The sequence below is a fragment of the Eupeodes corollae genome, chromosome 3 (genome assembly GCF_945859685.1).
Source record: "Eupeodes corollae chromosome 3, idEupCoro1.1, whole genome shotgun sequence".
Classification (NCBI taxonomy): domain Eukaryota; kingdom Metazoa; phylum Arthropoda; class Insecta; order Diptera; family Syrphidae; genus Eupeodes; species Eupeodes corollae.
This window is the reverse complement of record NC_079149.1, coordinates 13,427,084-13,448,064: the sequence shown is the minus strand read 5'-3', so window position 1 is coordinate 13,448,064 and position 20,981 is coordinate 13,427,084. Positions and strand designations below refer to the sequence as shown.

The 20,981-nt window shown below is 33.5% G+C and overlaps 1 protein-coding gene across 1 annotated transcript in view; it reads right to left on the bottom strand.

The window, feature by feature from the left end:
• Positions 1-10,606: 10,606 nt before the first annotated feature.
• LOC129951077 (protein vestigial) overlaps positions 10,607-20,981 on the bottom strand; it is a 57,874-nt gene continuing 47,499 nt past the window's right edge. The window contains exons 4-7 of the mRNA XM_056063087.1: positions 19,764-19,855; positions 19,362-19,546; positions 19,177-19,250; positions 10,607-11,192 (exon numbers count right to left, since the gene is read on the bottom strand). Coding sequence (XP_055919062.1) covers positions 11,143-11,192; positions 19,177-19,250; positions 19,362-19,546; positions 19,764-19,855 — 401 coding nt within the window. The 3' untranslated portion in view covers positions 10,607-11,142. The remainder of the gene's footprint in view (positions 11,193-19,176; positions 19,251-19,361; positions 19,547-19,763; positions 19,856-20,981) is intronic.

Here is a 20,981-nt window from a genome sequence, read left to right as displayed (position 1 = left end):
GCAATTTATACCAATACGAATGGCTTGAGAGTGTGTGTGGTCGAATTCTTGCAATTCATCTCAATTTTGTGTGACGTCTTAATTTGTAAAACTAATTTTTTATTAAATAAATATTGTCGCTGGTCCCTGCGATATTGAAGATAAAAAGTTTTTTCAAACATAGTCACTTACACAAGGACGTACAAGGATTAATAGGTACTTCTCGCCGTTTCTTGGTCCCAAGAATCTTATTTCCAACAAATTGATACTTACTTTTTCGCACATTTAGGGCAGTATTTTGAGCTTAACTTGCAACAATTTCACTTACGGCAACACTTATCTCAACAAGTAACAATAATGATCTTACGACAACAGTTACGCTCCCATTCTCTTCCAATTTCTCTAATACTGTTGCTTTATTACTTAAGGTGGCACTACAGTACGGGACTTACGTAGGCGTCAACCAAATTGTGTCTGCAACTAGCTCAGTCCCCATGCTAATGGCTCCAATTTATCGCACTAAGTTGGTTGAAGTCTTCTCCCACCTGTGTCACGGTCTCCCTCTACTGCGCCGTCCCTCAGGAATGCATTCGAGGACCTTCCGGGTGGAGCGTTGATGTCCATTCTGTCTACATAACTCAGCCATCTAAGTCGTTAAACTGTTATTCTTTCAACCAGGTCAGTAGGTACAGCTACAGTTTTTTGTTATATTTTCTTCTCCATTATCTATGCTATTTTTCTCTCGAAGCATCCTAAGACACTCTCATCTTTCTTTGACAATGCCTCAGGGCTATAAATGAGAACAGGGATAGTAAGCGTCTTATAGGTGGTGACTATAGATGTTCGAGAGAGGATTTTACTTCTCAATTGCTATTTAAGTCCAAAGTCTCCGTTTGATTTCAGCGCTTGTGGCGTTGTCTGAATTTATAGAGGTGCCAATATATAGACAAAGTCCTTAACTGCCTCTAAGTCATAACCGTTCATGGTGACGTTTTGTGCAAGACATCGTTGTTCAATATTACTTTTTGATAACATCATAAATATGGTTTTCCCTCATTGACCACTAAATCCATCTTCTTCACTTCCGTCCAATGCTCGAAAAGGCATCTGGCTTCACGCTTTGAACTTCCAATTATGTCAATATCATTTGCACATCCGAGTAATTGGATGTACCTTTGGAAGATTCTGCCTCAATTCTAAATTGTACCGATTGATTTTGTATAGTCGGTGAAAAGTGTCAACTTTTTGCGATTCCTTATCGTAAATAGAAAACATTAAACAATATCTAACAACACTTCAAATAACAATTAGTTTTGACAGGTGTCAAATGCCAGTGCTGTTTAATTGAAAGAATAATGGAATTACCATTAACATATACAGACAATTGCTACATTTAAACTTCAAAATGGAATTTTTTACAGTTTTCGGTGCCTCCTTTTCCTAAACTCACCAATTCAATCCCATACCTCAACATAATAGTTTTGAAGGGAGAACTGTGGATATAGCAATATTGTCTAAATATATAGTATTTTTGTCTCTGAGGCAAAAACTACAGTACCGACTTGTTCAGCATTTAAAATAGTGCAAAAAAAAGTATTGGTGATTTTTTTGAGGTTAGGATTTTCATGCATTAGTATTTGACAGATCACGCGGAATTTTAGACATGGTGTCAAAGAGAAAGATGCTCAGTATGCTTTGACATTTCATCATGAATAGACTTACTAACGAGCAACGCTTGCAAATCATTGAATTTTATTACCAAAATCAGTGTTCGGTTCGAAATGTGTTTCGCGCTTTACGTCCGATTTATGGTCTACATAATCGACCAAGTGAGCAAACAATTAATGCCGTTCGCAGCAATTGGGTTTGTGTTATTCGACCACATGGAAGATTTTACGCAAAGATCTTGGTGTAAAACCATATAAAATACAGCTCGTGCAAGAATGGGCCCTAGAAAAGAAAAAAAGAAAATCCGCTTTTTTATCGACAAATTTTGTTCAGCGATGAGGCTCATTTCTGGTTGAATGGCTACGTAAATAAGCAAAATTGCCGCATTTGGAGTGAAGAGCAACCAAAAGCCGTTCAAGAACTGCCTATGCATCCCGAAAAATGCACTGTTTGGTGTGGTTTGTACGCTGGTGGAATCATTGGACCGTATTTTTTCAAAGACGCTGTTGGACCCAACGTTACGGTGAATGGCGATCGCTATCGTTCAATGCTAACAAACTTTTTGTTGCCAAAAATGGAAGAACTGAACTTGGTTGACATGTGGTTTCAACAAGATGGCGCTACATGCCACACAGCTCGCGATTCTATGGCCATTTTGAGGGAAAACTTCGAAGAACAATTCATCTCAAGGAATGTACCGGTAAGTTGGCCACCAAGATCATGCGATTTGACGCCTTTAGACTATTTTTTGTGGGGCTACGCCAAGTCTAAAGTCTACACAAATAAGCCAGCAACTATTCCAGCTTTGGAAGACAACATTTCCGAAGAAATTCGAGCTATTCCGGCCGAAATTCTCGAAAAAGTTACCCAAAATTGGACTTTCCGAATGGACCACCTAAGACGCAGCCGCGGTCAACATTTAAATGAAATTATCTTCAAAAAGTAAATGTCATGGACCAATCTAACGTTTCAAATAAAGAATCGATGAGATTTTGCAAATTTTATGCGTTTTTTTTTTTTTTTTAAAGTTCTCAAGCTCTTAAAAAATCACCGTTTATAAGCAGCAAATGCAGTTTAATAATTTTTACAATCTTTGCTTCAAATGCAAGATTACTTTCACGTACTTATAACTCCCATGAATTATAGCTAACAGGAAATTGAAGGTATATTCTCTAATTTTCCCAAACTCCATAACCTAATTAATTAATAAAACTTTGGAAAATGATTATAGAAAAAAGTATAACAATAGAAGGGTCTCCTAAAACATAAAAGCGATTTAGAAATTGCCTAAAGACCTAAAAACAAGCACTTCTGTCTCTTTAACTAATTTTCACATAATTTATTTTAGGTCAAAGTATAATTTAAAACAAACAAAAAAAGAAAACAAAACACTCTCAGAAGTTGTTCTACAAGACTTCGTTTCATCAACAAGTTAATGCAAATGCAAATTAATAAAAACACAATCTTTTAATGATATATTAATCAAACCAAAATCTCCCCCCATAAAATGATAGGTGGGATAGGAACCTATAAACTTCTCCAAGGCGACTGCATTAATTACATTTAATTTATCAAAACCACACACAGTCAAGTTATGGATAGCATAAATCTTTATACCTTTTCGTTTGGCCTTCTTTAGTTTCAAAAGAAAAGAAGAAGAAAATATATAAAAATTAAAAAACCTTTAAAAAATCACTTATAAGAATTTATCTCCTAAATTTTGATAATGAAGTGTCAACCGAACATTAAAGTAACAACAAAAAAAGTCACGAAAAAAAAAACAAAAATCCATCCAACAAGTAGCCACACACCGCACGACCGTGAAATCGTATATATGAGAAATCTTCCCAGCGTTGCTTCTGCTGCGCTGCGTGCTGTCTTAAAAGACTAAAAAATGAACCCAAAAAACATTCCTTATCACCCGAACATCTGAACTGCTAATACGCCTCTAAACGACCGGACCATGAGAAGAAGCTCCGGAGGAAGCAAACGTTTCCCGCCTCCTAAATATTATTCCAACGCTGCGCTGGCTGCTGCTGGCTGAAGATGACGATTCTACGATTGAAAGAAGACAACGAAATCGACAGACGCAAGGCAAAACGATCACATCTCATCCATATACAGAAGAAGAAGCGGTAGGGAAGCATCAGCATCACCTTAAGTTTTCTGAATTTTCAAATCATTCATCCTGCAAACACACAGAGTTCAGTTCAACTTAAAATCGAACTGAACTAAAACTGAAACATGTCGATATTTCGAAAATTTATGTCATCAATTGCAGCAGCCCGCCACCGATGCGTTGCGCGCTGCTTTACCCTCTGCCTCTTCAAAACGATGATATCGACCATCAAAAACCACAACAATAACAAACGGGCAAGAGACGTTCAAGACGCGTATCTTAACATCTCGATGTCCGCTATACGATATACGAGTACCTTTTACCTTATTTCTATCTAGATTCTATGCTGCGGGATTATCGAATCACCAAGATGCGGCTTGGCTATGGGGTCTACCATATGAACACTGCGCCGATGCTATACCTAACCTATACCTACCTATGCGCCATTTCATGTCATAAACGCTTTCACAAAAAATTAATTTCATATTCAACTTGAATGACGATGACGATCATCGAACTATAAATCGAATTTATTTATCGGCTTTTGATTAATCATAAATCATTGAGCTTGGAGATGGAGTTGAAGTTGGTTTTGGAATTGAAGTTGGAGCCGGCGCTTGATGTGGTGGACGGACTTGTGCTCACTTCAGTTTTGTATATAGGGGTACCTTACCTACTCTACTCTACCTTACCTAAACGTTACAAACGAGAAAGATGTCGAGAATGGATAATATCTCATCGTCGCATAATGAACCCCCCTCGATGTCTGTATAAACCTGAATGGAATGCGATCGCTTTGAATAAATAAACATCTCGATGATCGAATTCTTAATGAATATCAAATTGATTTTTCACCGAATATAATTAATATTTTGTGATTCAAATGGTGACGCTGACGCTGGCGCTGGCACTGGCGCTGATCGTCAGTGGTTTAGTTATAGGTGATGGTAATGTAGTATTTAGTTTTTGTTGTTGGTAATGCTTCTGGGATTTTGCAGTTAAGGTGCATGCAGAATTTTCCAACTATCTAAATTGTGTATCGTTGGTATAGTCGAACAATTTTTAACACTGAATTACCAAATTTGGCACATGAGATAGTGATTTGGTATGCGAAGTTTATGGTGATGGTATAAAAGAACTTTGAAAGATTGTGCACGCAGAAACTTAGGAATGCGTTCATATTTTAAATATGGAGAAGATGTTATCTTTTCCCGACGGAAATGGAGTTACCTATTACATTCATGCGTTGATAGAACAATACAATATTTGTATCATGGCACAAAAAAAAGTTAGTTTAATTTAATCCTAAGTTTCCATTAAGTCTCAACAACAATAAACTTATGTCAAAAACCTAACGAACATTAGCAAAAGTACCAAACGTGTCTATATTAAGGTTTTCTTGCTTGCGAAGCTACCTGTCAAAATAATAGATTCAACTGTGAAAATAAAAAAAAAAAAATCAATAAAAGAATGACTGAGTTAATTCAAAACCTTTCATATTTGGGTTCTCCATTGTCCTTTTCTGAATGCGTTTTTATTCAAGTGTCAAATACAATTTAATGACGAACGACTGAAATGTATCCTAATAAATATTAAACGAAACTTGACGAACATAGAGTGGGTTAAATAAACCGAAGAAAGGACGTCAGAAATCATTTCTAAATCATGTTTTTGCTTCCATTATCAACTTTAATTGTTTAATTAAGAACAATTTGCATACAGCCTTAATATTCATCAAGCTGTCAAATGTAATATAGCACTCAACAACAAAAGGATGTGTTCAATAACTGTGATGAAATCAACCTAGGTGATTTTTCATTTAGGCTGTGTAAGGTAGCAGTTGATTTAGGCTTCAACATTCGGGCCAGTCAACACCAGAAGGTGTGTGTGCTGAGATCTTCGCTGAGTTAAACCACCTAACTTAGCTGGTCAACGAGCCCACTCGAATATCGGACGTGGTAGGTCGAGCAGAAAACACTCTTGACTTGTTTCTTACCTCTGACCCTGGTAAGTACACTATTAGTGTTCTATCTCCTCTAGGCACATCTGACCATTGTGTCATATCAGTAAATTTCTCATCTAAAAACTCTCCAGTAAGAGAAAGAGCTCGTTCAATAAAAGTTGTATTGGATGGATTCAAGTCTGAAAACCACAAAATAAATGGTGGTGTGCCCCAGGGCTCTGTTTTATCTCCAACACTCTTTCTCATTTTTATTAATGATCTCCTGTCTGCAACATCTAATCCAATACATTGTTTCGCTGACGATAGTACTCTTAGCTTTTCATATTCGTTTTCAGATTCACACCGCTCTTCTTCGGATGTGGAACTGCAATGACAAAATATGATAAGCTCATAAAATTCCGACCTAAACAGCATTGTTCAATGGGGGATTAAAAAACCGCGTGGAATTTAATGCTTCTAAAACCCAATGCTGTCTTGTATCGTTAAAGCGTGATATACCCCCTTTGCCATTATCCATGGATGGCACTTGCATCAATGAGACTGAACACCTCGATATTCTCCGTATGTGTGTCACCAACCACCTCTTGTGGAATGATCTGATCTAGCTATTATCTACAAGACTTACATACGTCCAAAGCTTGAGTATAACTCCCATCTCTAGGCTGGTGCTCCTGCAACTTACTTAAGCCTCTTGGATAGTATTGAACGTAGATTATTTAAATTGATAGATGATAATATCATCATAAGTTCATTTATGTTTTTATGTCGACATGTTTCTTGTCTCACCCTCTTGTACCGTTATTTTAATGTTTTGTGCTCTAGAGAAGTAGCCAGGTGCATTCCTCCCCTTTAACAGTTCAACCGTAATACTCGCGCTTCTAGGAATGCTCATCAATATACCCTCGAGCCCATCTTCGGTCGTACTGTCAAGTACAGAAATTCATTCTTTAGCCGTACTATGCGAATGTGGAATGCCTTGCCACACTCTTTCCCAGCTATTGCAATATTCAGGAATTCCAAACCAATGTGCACCGACATCTCCTTCCAACCTCTCTCCCTTTCCTAGTGCTCACACTGACAGTTTTTATTTAATATTGCCAAACAAAATTAATTGGAGTTGAATCACACACGGAAAGCTCTGTGATTTCCACATTTGACAGTACAAAACGATCATTTATCACCTTAACCAATGTCACCTACCCATAACTTGTTAGCGAATAACAATACGTATATTCTTGTCATTGGGCAGGTTCAAACAACATAAGGGATTACGTTTGCTGTCAACTTCATTCTTTGAACGTACATTTTGACCAAGGCAACTAGTTAGTTTTTCAAGCGTCATAAATTTCAAATTCAGAACTTTACTTCCCAAATCTCTTTTTGAAGTTTATAGGACAAAAAGTACGAACAAAATTCCTGTCTTCAAAACACATTGTAAAGAAATATTAGTTATTTCTTTTCCAAATTGACAAGGAATCCTTTTACAGAAAGCATTAAATAAAGTTGTGCAGAAAATAAAAAAATCATAGAGTATAATTAATAAAGTTCAACTTTCGGTTGAATGAAAAAACATGATCTACTGTCATTTTGATAGAAGTAGACTTGACTTAATAGATAGAGAGATTTTTCTTGACTGACTTTCCAGCCAACTTTCCATTAAGTTGCCTTAATTGGAAGGTAATTTTTTTGGCAGCTGGCCAATCAAATACTAGTAACTTGCCTAATTTTCAAGTCCCTTTTGTCGTCTGAACCTGCCCATTGTTTGTTCGAAATGTGAATTCAAGATTTGAAATTTAAAATACCAAACACTTTGACAGTTTAACATAAACATTTTAAGGTAATACATTTTTTCATTTTATTGACAAAATAAGATCAACTTAAGAAAACAAAATCGTGAATTGTAACGAACTGTCAAACTGAATTTGAGTTCCACACACAATCCACACTTCAACGAATAAAATAATGGCGCGAGTCTTAACCTAACAATTTCAATGTAGTTCTTCTTGTGCATATGTAATGAAGAGTAATGACATGTGAAAGAAATGTCATTCAATCAATGTTCGTTCATTCTTTGACCATTCGTTGGTCACTCTCATGTGTATAGTCCTTTAATTTTGTTCATTAGTTCTTGATGAAAAAAATGTTTTACAACCTTTTTCAACCCGATACAAGAGTTAAACCAGTTCAAATTCACCAAATCAAAAGAAGAACACCAAAAAATTTAGTCATAATTTTGTTTCGTTGTGTAAAATGACAATTTTAACGAAACCAAAGAGTCTCCAATACCGTGTGATATGTCATAATTGCATTATACTTTTTCGCACCAATTTTAATTTCAGGTTCCATCACCTCCGGTAGAGTTACTACTCCCAAAAGGAATTATAAATTTGACAAAAGAATTATTTCATTATCGTTCAGATTTCAAACAAATCTCTCCACTTAAATTGTACATTAGCAGTGATAAAATTAGTATTAGTTATAAAAACATTACCATGCCTAAATCCACTATTAATAAAGTAATCAGAAATCCTCTGTTAACAATGTTTTTCAAATTCGATGTACATTACGTGTAGCGGCCCTGAGTGTAATCGAAGCCTTACATAGATCTTCAATACTTCTAACACCAAATTGGAAGTTGTGACATGTTTCGGATAAAACTCTTAGGGGCCCATTAAACCAATCATCAATGCTTTTTTGACAGACGATCTTTCAAAATTTCTAATATTGAAAATAATGCTGCTGTGAAGCACGTAACTTGATACAACTGAGTTTAGTCGATACAATCGAGCTTTTGTCAGCATACATTTTGGTTCAGTCGAGTGTCCTCGTTTGTTTCGTCAGATTTGGCGGCACTCAAACTTCAAATTGACGTTTGGAACAAAAGTTTTCACTCGACAGAAATTAGTTATCGTCGGCAGTGATTTTTGTATCAGAAAAATGGAAAAAAATAGTCAATAAATAAAAAACAGGCTGAGATTTTGACCAATGTACATTTTATTAAGTAAAATTGAGTTCATAATATAACCACTATTGCATTCAAGCTATGAAACCCTTTTCAGTTGAAATAGATGTGCTCGTTTTGTTTTATTCTTAAAATAGGAATATGAGTACCATCAACGCAGCCCTATAATAATACTCCTTGCTGTCACCAAATTGAGGCCTATCAAATTTAATCCATTGCGGGCAATACTTATTTTCCAGGAGACTCAACGTTCGACGAAAGGATTTCGAAACTGTTGTCTGTGTCATACTTGTCAACACATTTGTTTCAACATTGGTTTGGGGACTCCCACTGGCTTGGATATTTAATGTTGCACAAAGTTGTAGAATTGGTGGAACTGATGTTCTTCTTCTGTCTTCTGGAAGATCTAATGAGCTAAGTAGCGTGTGAAAATATTCCTTGTTGACTCTAAACTGCTGCACAAAGCTAACAAAATTTTGTTTTAAAAATGATCTTTATATTCTTTTTGAATTTATCATTTTTACTCAATTCGAATGGGTTGCTATTATCTCTCAAATATCTTCTTTTGATATTAGTACGGGACACTTCTTCGCCTTCACTTTCACTCTCCGAATCAAAGAAAAACATTTCGAAAAAAAAATTGAAATTCAAACTAGAATGAAATAATTTCAAAGAAAATTTGTTTGACATTTCATCACAAGTCAACACAAAGTCACAATAGAACTGGTCTCAAATTATGTGCTATCAAAAATAATTTGTTTTGAATTGATCGACAGTCCTCGATTGTATCAAGTTACGTGCTGACATCCCTGATAAAAGTGCACCGGAACAATTTTTGTTTGACAGAAATCTATCATCTGAATATGTGATGTTTATAATTCACATTTATTTCTGACAGAAATATGTCATATGAATCAGAATTTTTGACAGAAACCTGTCATTTGAGCTTAAATTTTATAAAATTAAGATTTTAAACAGGAATTAGGAAATTTTGATTAATTTTTTGACATTAAAGAATCATCTGTCCAGAAAAATGCATTTCCGTTTAACTTTTTTTCTCAAAATAAAATTCTTTAAGTAATTTCCAATCGATCAGTACATAATTTTCATTTCTAATAAAAACTTAAAACAATAAAATATCAATTGAAATTTTTTTAGGATTGACTTCAATGATAGGAAGTATAACTTGCCCCTTAAGATTCGTACGACTTTCTGTACAGAGTGAAGGTGGTGCCATTTCTAATTGAATAAAAGTGTTGGCACTTACAATTGTAAAAAGATTAAATAAAACAATTTATTTATTATTTTTTTTAAATTGATTTTCTCTTTTAATTCATTTTTGTTTTGAATTTCCTTAATGTACACTTTAATTTTAAAATAATCATAAAATAATACACATACACTCGTTCATTTTATACTTTAATTATTATTATAATAATAATTCATCATATATACCTATTTTATATTATGTAATAATGTATCTACAATTTTTGTGTGCCTTAAGTCCGGGCTCGTTAAACAAAAGAACCCTTTATCCTTCTTCTTAAAAAGAAAGATTTTTTTTAAAAGCCAGAGAAATAAATAACGTATATGTTTTATGATGATGTTGCACAGAGTATTTTGTTTTAAATTATAAATAAAATAATATTCAGAGAATAAAATGATTTATATATAATATTAAATTTCATATTTATGTATATTTTCTATATAATTTTATGAAGTTGGGCTTTTTTGTTTTACTATTTAACATTTTAATTCTTAATATTATTATCTACTAAATTTTATACAATTTATGTAATTAATGTATATTGTGTTTTTTTTTTTGTTGCATTTTTATTTTATTTTATAATGATAATAATAATAATTTATACAGTTTTAAATTTTAAACATTATTTTTTTTTATGTTTGCTTTTTTTATACATTATACAATTTATGTTGTTTATTTTGTTTAACTAAATTTATAAAATATTTTGGTCTACTGTAAATTAAGTGGTATTTTGCACGAAAAAAAGAAATATTATCAATTCTCTATTATATGTATTACGTACAGAGAGGTTTGTTCTTCTTAATTTATTTTTGAATTCCTTTTTAAAATTTATTTAAATATATTACAAGAGTTTAACAATTATATGCGTTTTTGATGATACATTTTTTTGATGTTTTGATTGTTTTTTAACTTAAAAAGTACACTTTTTACAGCCTGAGTGATGGTGTTTCTTTTTTTTTTTGTAATGGTTACATATTTGCAAACAGCACATAAATAAAACAATTTTAGAAAGAAAAGTTAAGAAATGAAATAAATATTTATGCATAGTTAAAAAAAGAAGTTTTTTTCTCAAGCCTTGATTCAATAACTTTTTTGAAATATCTCATTTCCTACATAAATTTACATTCTCGCATCCATTGTTTTATTTTTAGAAGGTTTTGGAAGAAGATGAAAAATAAAACAACCTAGAACCAATAGAGATCCTTAGAAGATTCCTGTACTTGTGCTTCCAGTCCTGAAAGTAATTAAAAAATAAAGAAATGTCGGTAAAAATTAATCATACAAAATAAATAGAATAAATATTTAGCTCAAAAATATGTAAAGTCCACATAGACACTAAAGTTAGGGTCTTCACATGAATATTAAAATCTCTCATTCCCTCGTGATGGATCATAAAAATGGCAACCCTAAGTACTCTTTTTAATAAAACCATTCTTAGACTTTACATATATGTAGGTAAGGTAGTTTATACAATACAGAGTACATGTATGTAAACAAAAACCACATTGTCGATATTTTTGTCCGTCGTGACGTCGAGTAGCTATGGCGGTGGCGGCGTAAGAAGGATGTAAAAAGAAATTTATTAGCACAAAAAGGTCGTTTTAAACAAGGGTTTGAGAAAATAAGTTTTCAAGTTGCCATGACATGCAAACATTTATACATAGCATAAAAAAGGACTCAACTTTCCTTCGCCTCTTAGACGACGACGCCACTGAAAGGACGGACGTGGATGTCTCCAAATTTTGTTGGGTTCTTTTGTTCGAGTCTATGATGGCGTATATTGGCCGATGTTATTAAAGTCTGTCCGGCTTCGTTTTTCTGTACTCGTTTATATGTAAAGTTTCATGCATTTATGTCCCAAAATCATGTGAATAAATGAACGCCCGACGACAACTAAGAGGACGACAACGTGAGCATTGCGCATAATTCTTCCTCGTGTGGCATATTGTTCATAAAAGGGATGAGATCCTTTTCATTTGGATTGGATACTTCAAATGTATAAAGCTTCTTTCCTTTTCGTTTCGCCCTATGCTTTTGTATACTACATTTACGACGAGTTTATATGTAAGTCGGGAAAATTTATTATCCGACATAATTTTTCGAAAGGGCTTTTGTCGTCCTCGTACTCGTCGAGGGTTAGTTTCGGGACCATACGAGTCAGTAAGGGTTTGATATGGGGTGAGCTGTATGTAGGTATATACGATATAGAACATTCCAAGGGTACATAAAGTTTATGTGTTCAGCACATAACTGAACGTACTCCATACAATATCTACTCTTTTATCCTTTTGAGGCAAATATAACGAAACATGTAGGTAAGGTAGTGTACGAGTGTATTGTTGTATTTTTGTATAGAATTATTATAATTTCGTGGTGCGATAAGAATATTTATGAGCTCTTTTACATATATGTATTTTTGTATGTAGAGTGGGTATATGGACTTTGTGTTTTGTATATTTTACTCATTTATTATTATATGTTTGTATATTTGTAAGACTGTTGGCAGAGAAAAGCAAGTTGGAATTTATGTCCCAGTTTTTGGGGTTGGAAATGGGGTTTTCTAATATGTATATTCGAGAATTAAGAACTGACACTGCACCACACTTGAATATACAAATGTGAGTAATTTATTTATAATGGATAGGGGTTTTTTAATTAAAGGACAAAAGCTGACGATATGTTCTTGTTTGATATATGAGTTTTTCAAGTAAAGTTTTGGAGTGTTAAAATAGGAAACGTATAGTATTTTAAAATCCGATAGTAGGGTTAGCGACCAAGAGTCTATTCTCTCTGGTGAATATCAAATGATATATTACGAATAAATTATAGATTTACGAGGTGCTAAGTACATATATCAAGCTTTTTGATCAAAATTTGTTGGATATAATATTTTTAGGCTGTATCGAAAAACTGTAAACGGGAAGATCCTTTGAGTAAACAGCTTTCGAATTTTAATTTTATTATTCGGTTATTAACAATATTGTAACGATTTTTGAAGCAAGTTTTTACGTTTCGTTTTAGAAGTGCACAATGTTTGCAGAAATCAATATATCACAAAATTCTACCTGCTTCTTTAGCAATTTTTGTATGTAATGGAAAAGACCGTGGACCCTGAAAAAGATGGTCATTGCAAAAGCGCTACACCGCCGCCATTATTTTACTCTGAAAACAATACTAATATATTATAAGGCTGAACAGTTTATTTGCTTGTTTGTTTGTTTGTTTGTTTGAACGTGCTAATCTCAGGAACTAATGGATCGATTTAAAAAATTATTTCAGGGTTAGATTAATTGAGGAAGGCTTAAGGCCTTCTGTAACTAATACGAACTAAGCACTAATAAAGAATGCTTTAATATCAGAGATTTTGTCCGTTTTAAAAGCTTAAACTGCGGGCTCTGTGGAAATGGTTAAAGTTTTACTAAACTAAAGTATAGGTCTAACAGTTTTGTATACCTTTTATAGTCTATAATAGCATACTTATGTTTGTCATTTAAATTTGGCTTACTGTTAACTTTTGTATGGTAAGCAAATTTGTTTCAAAATCAAGCATTATCTTGTGATGATATTAATCTTTATCCAAATAAATATGTTTTTTATTAAAAGTATTTAATTTAAAAGACGTTTGCTGTACCACCGCGGTTTGCAGCTAGTCAGTAAATGTATGTGTATAGGTAAACTTATTTTTCCAGACTCTAGAGTGGTCTAAGGCCATAAGAAATACCCATTTTAATATAATAGGTAAATATGGGTATTGTTCTTGTTTCAAAGCAAAGGTTTTCAGATTTCTTATAATTAAAACTGTCAAACTTTCTAAAGATATGTCAAAAGTAGAAACAGTATGGGCTTTCGAAACATATTGTTAATAAAAGTTTAAGTATTCCTTAATCAATCATCAAAGATTTGTAACAGTTTTAATTTTTGTTGGTTGAGATTTTACTTATTTCCTAAATTTCTTTCATTTTTTATTTGAATTTTGTTAGTGTTCTTAAAAGTTTTATCATAACTACGCTTTTTTAGTCCCTGAAAAAGTAATAAAATTAAATTTTGAAAAGATGATGTTTGAGTCATACGGGCATGTTAAATTTATTATTCTTGAAGAGTTTTCTACTTTTGCCTGTCTATATGCCTCGAAAGTAATAGACTAACATTTTTTTGTCTCATAACCATGTCTCCTAATGTTTTGTATGGAATTAAAATAAATCTTTCTGTTTTCCAACACCTTAAACTAAAAGGAAAAATTCTAAAATCGTTGCAAGGAAAAGAGATTCTTGATTCAATGGGCACATCAAGAATGTAAACAGCTTTACACAGTTTCTCCCATTTATAATCTATCTAATTTATATTCTTTTAAATATGTCCCTTTTTTCCTAAAGCTGTTTTCCACCATAAATATCCATCGAATAATAATCTCTTTAAAAATCTATTTAAATTCATATTAATTCTGCCAAAAGAAAATATTGTAACAAATTCAATAACAACAAAATGCGTTTACGCCATAGTATCCGATATTGTTATAGCAGCTTTCCGTATGAAGTGAGATCATTGTTTTCGAAAATGGCGTCAAATTTAAGTATAGCAGATATTCCAAGTTAATACGGGGCTTGAATGATTCATAGAGTATTGTTTATTAATATTTTTAATTTATGTACAAAATAAAGAAATGGGTAAAACTTTTAAATAAAACATAAAATAAATGAGTTTTTGTTCACTGAGTAGTGGGTATTGCCTCGCCTAACATCTATCAAAGGTTTAATTCGCCTAGGCAGAACCTTCATCGCGTCGATCGCGTCGCTCGTCCGAACTTCTCAATCTGACCAGATTTCACCCCACTTAGTGCCTCGGGAAGAGTAGGCCATTTTCTTAAAAAAATTTCCAGCAGATTCAAACTATATTCGATGGAATTCATGTCCGAGATCATGGCAGGCCAAGCCAACACATCGATTTCTACTTCTTCTAAGTAGTCCGTAATGCATTTGGCAAGGTGGAGGGCTTGCATTGTCTTGTAAATGGTGCGAAAGGAACTACATATTCTTCCAAAATGTTTGTGATATAATAATTCGAGTTCACCGATCATTCCACTATGCACAGCCCGGTTATTATCCGTAAATGGAAATTCCTGCCCACACCATGCCTGCCCACTGTGCAACTGTTTTAAGTCCGTCTAATGAGCGTGGACGAAACCTGGACTTATCAGTGATGAGAACTATACCCTAGTCGGCCTTCGGTTCAATCTTAGTGAAGGCGAGCAAATTCCATTCGGTCGTGCAGTATCGTGAGTCTTGGTATACGACCAGATCACTCTCTATTAAATGACGTCCCATCGTTTAAGCATTTAAAGTGATAACTCTCACTTATTGAAGTCTATAAGACACTTCAACCACTTTGTGGTGACAATCTGGAAGGCTTTGAAGCACCTAATATCTCTTCAAAAATAAAGCGGTATATTATACAAATTACCACAATGCATCATAAAATAGGACTGCGTCACTTCTTTTGTAACTTTTGAAATGGACGCCATTTTCATGATAAATGTCGTTTACGTTCACGTTACGCTGAGTGACATATGTTTCCGTAGCAATTTTTGTTGCCACATATTCAAAACAGACATGGTTTCAAATGCTTTGAATCGCCAAGTTTTCCGAATCCCTAAAAAAGGCTTTCTCTGAATTCTTTCGTGATACAAACTTGCATGATATTTTCATTAGATTTTTCATAACATTTATGATAGTTTTTCGATATCCGAATAACAATTTACTGATTACGATGTTATTCACGGATACGATAAAATAAAGTGCTGAATTTCAAATTCGCCTTAATAGCACTTTAAGAAAGTAAAATACTGCCGGTAACTTTTTCAAAGGAAAATACCTCCGAATCCCAATTCTGAATGATGTAATTTCAGCTTTAATTCAATTTGTAAAGAGAATTAAGGCCAACTATCATTCCACTAGATGTAAGCTCAAATATTCGAGCGTTTGTGTATAGAAAGTTGTATGTTTATTTAAAAAGAATTTTGATTTTAAACTTTTGTGGTAAAATTAATTCCAAGTTGGTCTTATTTCTCAAGAAAATTTTGAAAGAACTTATGTGATATTTGTAATAATTATGCCTTATTTTATTAATAAAAGTTTCCTGATTTGAGAATAAATTATGATGATGTTTAGATGATGTGTTGTCAGTTTTATTACCTCTGGACAACAGTTTCTCGGCTACCCAAGATAATATTTCTCCACTTCTTCTAAAATTTTGTAAATATACAATTTAGCACCCCCGCTGTGTTATATTTTAACATGTCTTTGCGACAAGGTATATTTTTAGATACTTTGAAACATTCTCTGATCACTCCTCTGCATAAATCTAGATCTTAGGAATCTGTGGAAAATTATAGAGTTATTGCTAAACTTCAGTTAACCCCAAAAGTATTTGAGCCAATTGTTAAACATAACCTCTACAATTTAGTTCGAAATCATATTTCTCAGCATCATGGCTTTATGAATGGTAGGTCGACGGCAACCAATTTATCAATATTTAGGAATTATTGTTTTGGTTGTTTAGAAAATCGCTTGCAAGTCGACGTTGTTTATACTGACTTTTCAAAGGCATTTAGATCGTGTGCAACACAATATTCTTTAAAAAAAAAAACTTGAGCTGCTAGGATTTCACTCGACTCTCCATGATTGAATTAAAAGTTATTTAGTTGGACGTAGTCAATATGTTAAATTGAGTTATGTTTTATCAAATGAAAAAATAAACTTTTCAGGTGTACCACAAGGTAGCCACCTTGGGCCACTCCTTTTTATTCTTTTTATTAATGATTTGCCAAATTATATTTCATATGTAAAGTGTCTCTAAAATGCCGATGATCTAAAGATTTTTAGCTGTGTGAGGTCTCCATTAGATGACAGTAAAATTCAAACTGATATCGACTGCATTGTTAATATTCCGATATTAAGAAATGAAGTGTTGTTACATGTTTTTAGGATTCTATTTTCATTTAGTTTCAATAACAAAATTGATAATCATCCATTACCAAGGTTGACGAGAAAAAAAGATCTTGGAGTTATCTTTGACTATAAAATGAGTTTTTTCCTTCAAATTGACCACGTTATTTCTAGATATTGTATTTGAAAAATACTGTACATTTAAAATACTGTGTCTCAAAATTCTGTATTGTCAAAATACTGTATCTCATATAATATTGTATTGTACTGGAAGTTTTGACAGATCAATTAGTTTATGAGAAAGAGAAAATAAGAAGATATTTCAAAGACTTATGAATTATCATAGGTACCTACATGTGTGGGAAGTACATTAGAAAATTATGCTAATGAAAAATTATCATGAGGTTTTCTTAAAAAAATATATTCTGTTTTCAAAATGCTGTAAATAAGGCTAAAAAATAAAAATCGTTTTGATGATGTTGAAAAATTGCGCATTTTTTAACATTTTCAAATACAGAATTTTGATATAGAGAATTTTAAAATATAGAATTTTGAGATGCAGCATTTTGATCATACAGTACTTTGTACATAGAGTATTTTAAAATACATTATTTTGAGATCCAGTATTTAAAATACAGTATAGATATGATCCATACAATATTTCGACCCCAACCCCTTAATTTCACTTTTGCTTAGCAGAGTGAAGTAAGTAGATTGTAGATTGAAGTGCTGTTGGAATTCAAGACAGTAGACTAAGTTGGCCAATATATATGAACGACATTAACTTAAAACCACTCTGTAATCGTTATTCCATAATATAATCGTTTATCAATATTGCCTGCAGGGCTGGCAACGAGACACTTTTGAAGCTTCCAGGATGAGACCGAGAGGAAACTGTATATTTTGTACCAAAATATGTGGAAAGTCTCGTTGTCCTCGCAGGTCTTTTCGTGTTTCCGTGTAATATTTCAAAGAAAATAGGCAAAGATATTATATAGGTAGTTCGAGTTTGGAGTCGTGAGACTTCTTCAAAATATTATTTAATGACAATTAAATCGTCTTGGATGTTTCCGATACAAATAACATCTGATGGGACCTTTTGTTTCAAGAATCATTCATTAATGTTTATGATGTAATCTGGGCTTTCGACTTTTTTTATTTGCGGCGGCCTTATCAAATTACAAAATTCATAAAAATAGTCATAGGAGAGACCAAGATGAGACCGAGACAAGACAGGGGCACTATACTCTGTAATGCGTTTCGAAAGAAAATATTTTCGAAAACGAATATTTTGTACTCTCTATTTCTAATGCGGATAGGAAATCTAGTACTTACGGGATTTTTCGTACCTGGCAATGCGTTTCCGAATGTCATTAGCGTTCAAAAACGGACATTTTTTTTCTACACCAAGAGAGGTAACGAATTGCAATTCGAACTTCGTTTTTAAAGGACAGAAAAGGAAAATTGTGTTAAGTTGTGTGAAATAGATAAAATTTGAGTAAGGAAATAATAATTGTATTCAAAATTTAAGCAAATTAATTTCATCACAGGGAATCATCAGCGAAAAATGTGCATACCAAACAAAAAAAAATTGAAATTATGGTGGAATTCGTAAGACTTGAAGAAAAAAAAGTATACCTTGGCAAAAGAAAAATTTGAACAAAAAAAACGAAATGAATATGAAAAAAATCAGCTTAAACTTTCTAAGCTTGAACTAAAAAGAGCGAAGTGGAAATTGCAAAGCAGTGAAGTGTTAAAAAAGTCATAATTCTCAAGTGATAATGATAACTGAATTTGAATTTTGATTTTTTCTTCGTCTTGTTTGTGATTTGACACATCCCATGAGAAATACTTCGAGACTCGGTGAATCTATTCTATAAAAAGTACTAGATGGTTATTCTGTTCGATTCGAAAATTTTACAGATTACGAATTCATAAACGAATCGATTTCGAATCGCATTGGATTTCAAAACGTATTACAGAGTAGGGCCCCAGATTTCCAGACGAGATCGAAACGAGATGTTATTGAGATGTGCCGTTTCCTACATCGCGTAGTCGTTTTTTAATCTGCTTAAATTATTTATGATTTTAAAATATTGTATTGTTATAAATTACGAAGTTATGAAACCCTCGCCATTTTGTGTTAGTTAAAACCAACGTCCAACGGAGCAGTTAGGTAACATAAAACGACCAACCATAACCTCTAATTCTCAAGTTTATTTTTAGTAAACAAATTTGATTGGAAATATAGATTTATTTAAAAGTTTTGACCCTTACCTGCCATTGTGGGATAACTTGAGTACGCCGCCGCACTTTCCAACGCATGTGCTGTTTGCTGATCGTGGTGTAATCTATAACAAAAAAAAAAAAAACACAAAAAAAATAATTAATTATAAGATCAAAAGGAAACCATTGCACTCAAAATCCGTGGGACATGTCAAAGTCTATTACGAAAAACTTACCTCGACCCATGACCGTATTGCTGGGGCAGTCGCAGTAAGCTTCCGTATTGAGCCATATTATGATGATAGGCATGCGCATGTGCTGCATGAGCGTGCGCTGCATGTGCATAAGATCCATAATGTGCCGCATGTGGCACCCAAGGATCTGTGGTGTAACCGCCATCAGTTGAATACAAATCGCTAACCTGTTATTCAAAAAAAAGATCAACTAAGTACTTGGCGTAAAACATAAGCTTATAAAAGTAAAGATGTCATCGCGCAGAGGGTGCACAAGCGCAATCGCATATAAAGATGCAAATGTATCTTTTTCAATGTTCCACAAAATAAAAAGATACAAAATGTTTCTCCGCACTGTGAAAATGCATGGGGGACAGAGGTAATAAGAGGATAGAAAGATCTTACCTGAGGATGCGTTGGAGCCGGCACAGGATGCACATAATTACTATTCCAAAACGAAGGTGGGAAGTTTCTAGCTGACATTGGACTACATGCTTCTGAAAGAGAGATAACGAAATTGCAACGATAAATAAATTAAAAATTAACTAGAGTGATGGAGATAGTAGGTATATGTGGAACTAAGTATTTATAAAGACAGTTTCTTTTTTTTTTTAACAAAGATGGAGTCAAGTTCCAGATGAAGATGAAGATGGAGATGAAAAAGAAGTTGCGGACAGAAAAAATTACAGTGTTTTCCTTCCAATACACTGCAAGTTAGCAACATCTTAGCTTGCTTCTTCAGCTAAGTTGATATGCGAGCGTTGCTTCTTCGCGAAGAGTTTTCCTCACTGCGCTGCGCTCGATGGATATACTCTTTGAGCTAAAGAATGTCGTCGGGGTTTTCTTTGAAGTGCGTTCTTTTTTGTTCGGTTCTTCATTTTGCCAACAACTATACTTTTTCCTCTGGCCTTAACTTATAAGAACAGGTATAGAAACATCTATAGACACACGATTTGTATCTGCAACATGAAGGCGAACACTATCTTCGAGTTATTTTCTGCAAGTTGTCTCTCGCTTTGGATTTTACTTTTTTCTTTTTAATTTTATTTGTGTTTTAATTTTATTTCTCATTTTTCTTCATCGTTTTAAAGTTAGTTTCTTCTTTACGAGTGCAAGATCAGCAGCATCATCTTTTGCGTATAGGTAGGATCTGAGAATTAAATATAGGTACGCGTATACAACAAAACCAAACTTCCGATGAAGATAGCTTCTTCTGGAACTGAGCGCAAATACCTTTGGTGTTTGGGTTGTTTCATTTCATACCTCGCCCTCCATCACATCACCACATTGCTTGATGATTTTCTGAAGATGCTTTAGAGAGGCATCAACAAAAAAAGTCAAGGTATATAAATGAACAACTGGTCTGCCAGTGTGGAATGTAAGTGGAATCTGTTAAGCGAACTCTTTTGAGTCATTTCGAAATGTTAAAGCCGCCCGCTAAATGTCGGAAAACTTCCAAGACAAAAGACATGAGGTTGTGGCTTATATACCTTAGTTTTTAACCAATCATATTTGGCAAAATTCGCTTAAATTGTAAATATTTCAACGAAGAGTCTAATATAAAAACTTCAAATTTTTTGTTGGATTCGACGAATCTTTCGACACTGAAGAGTTGGACCAAGT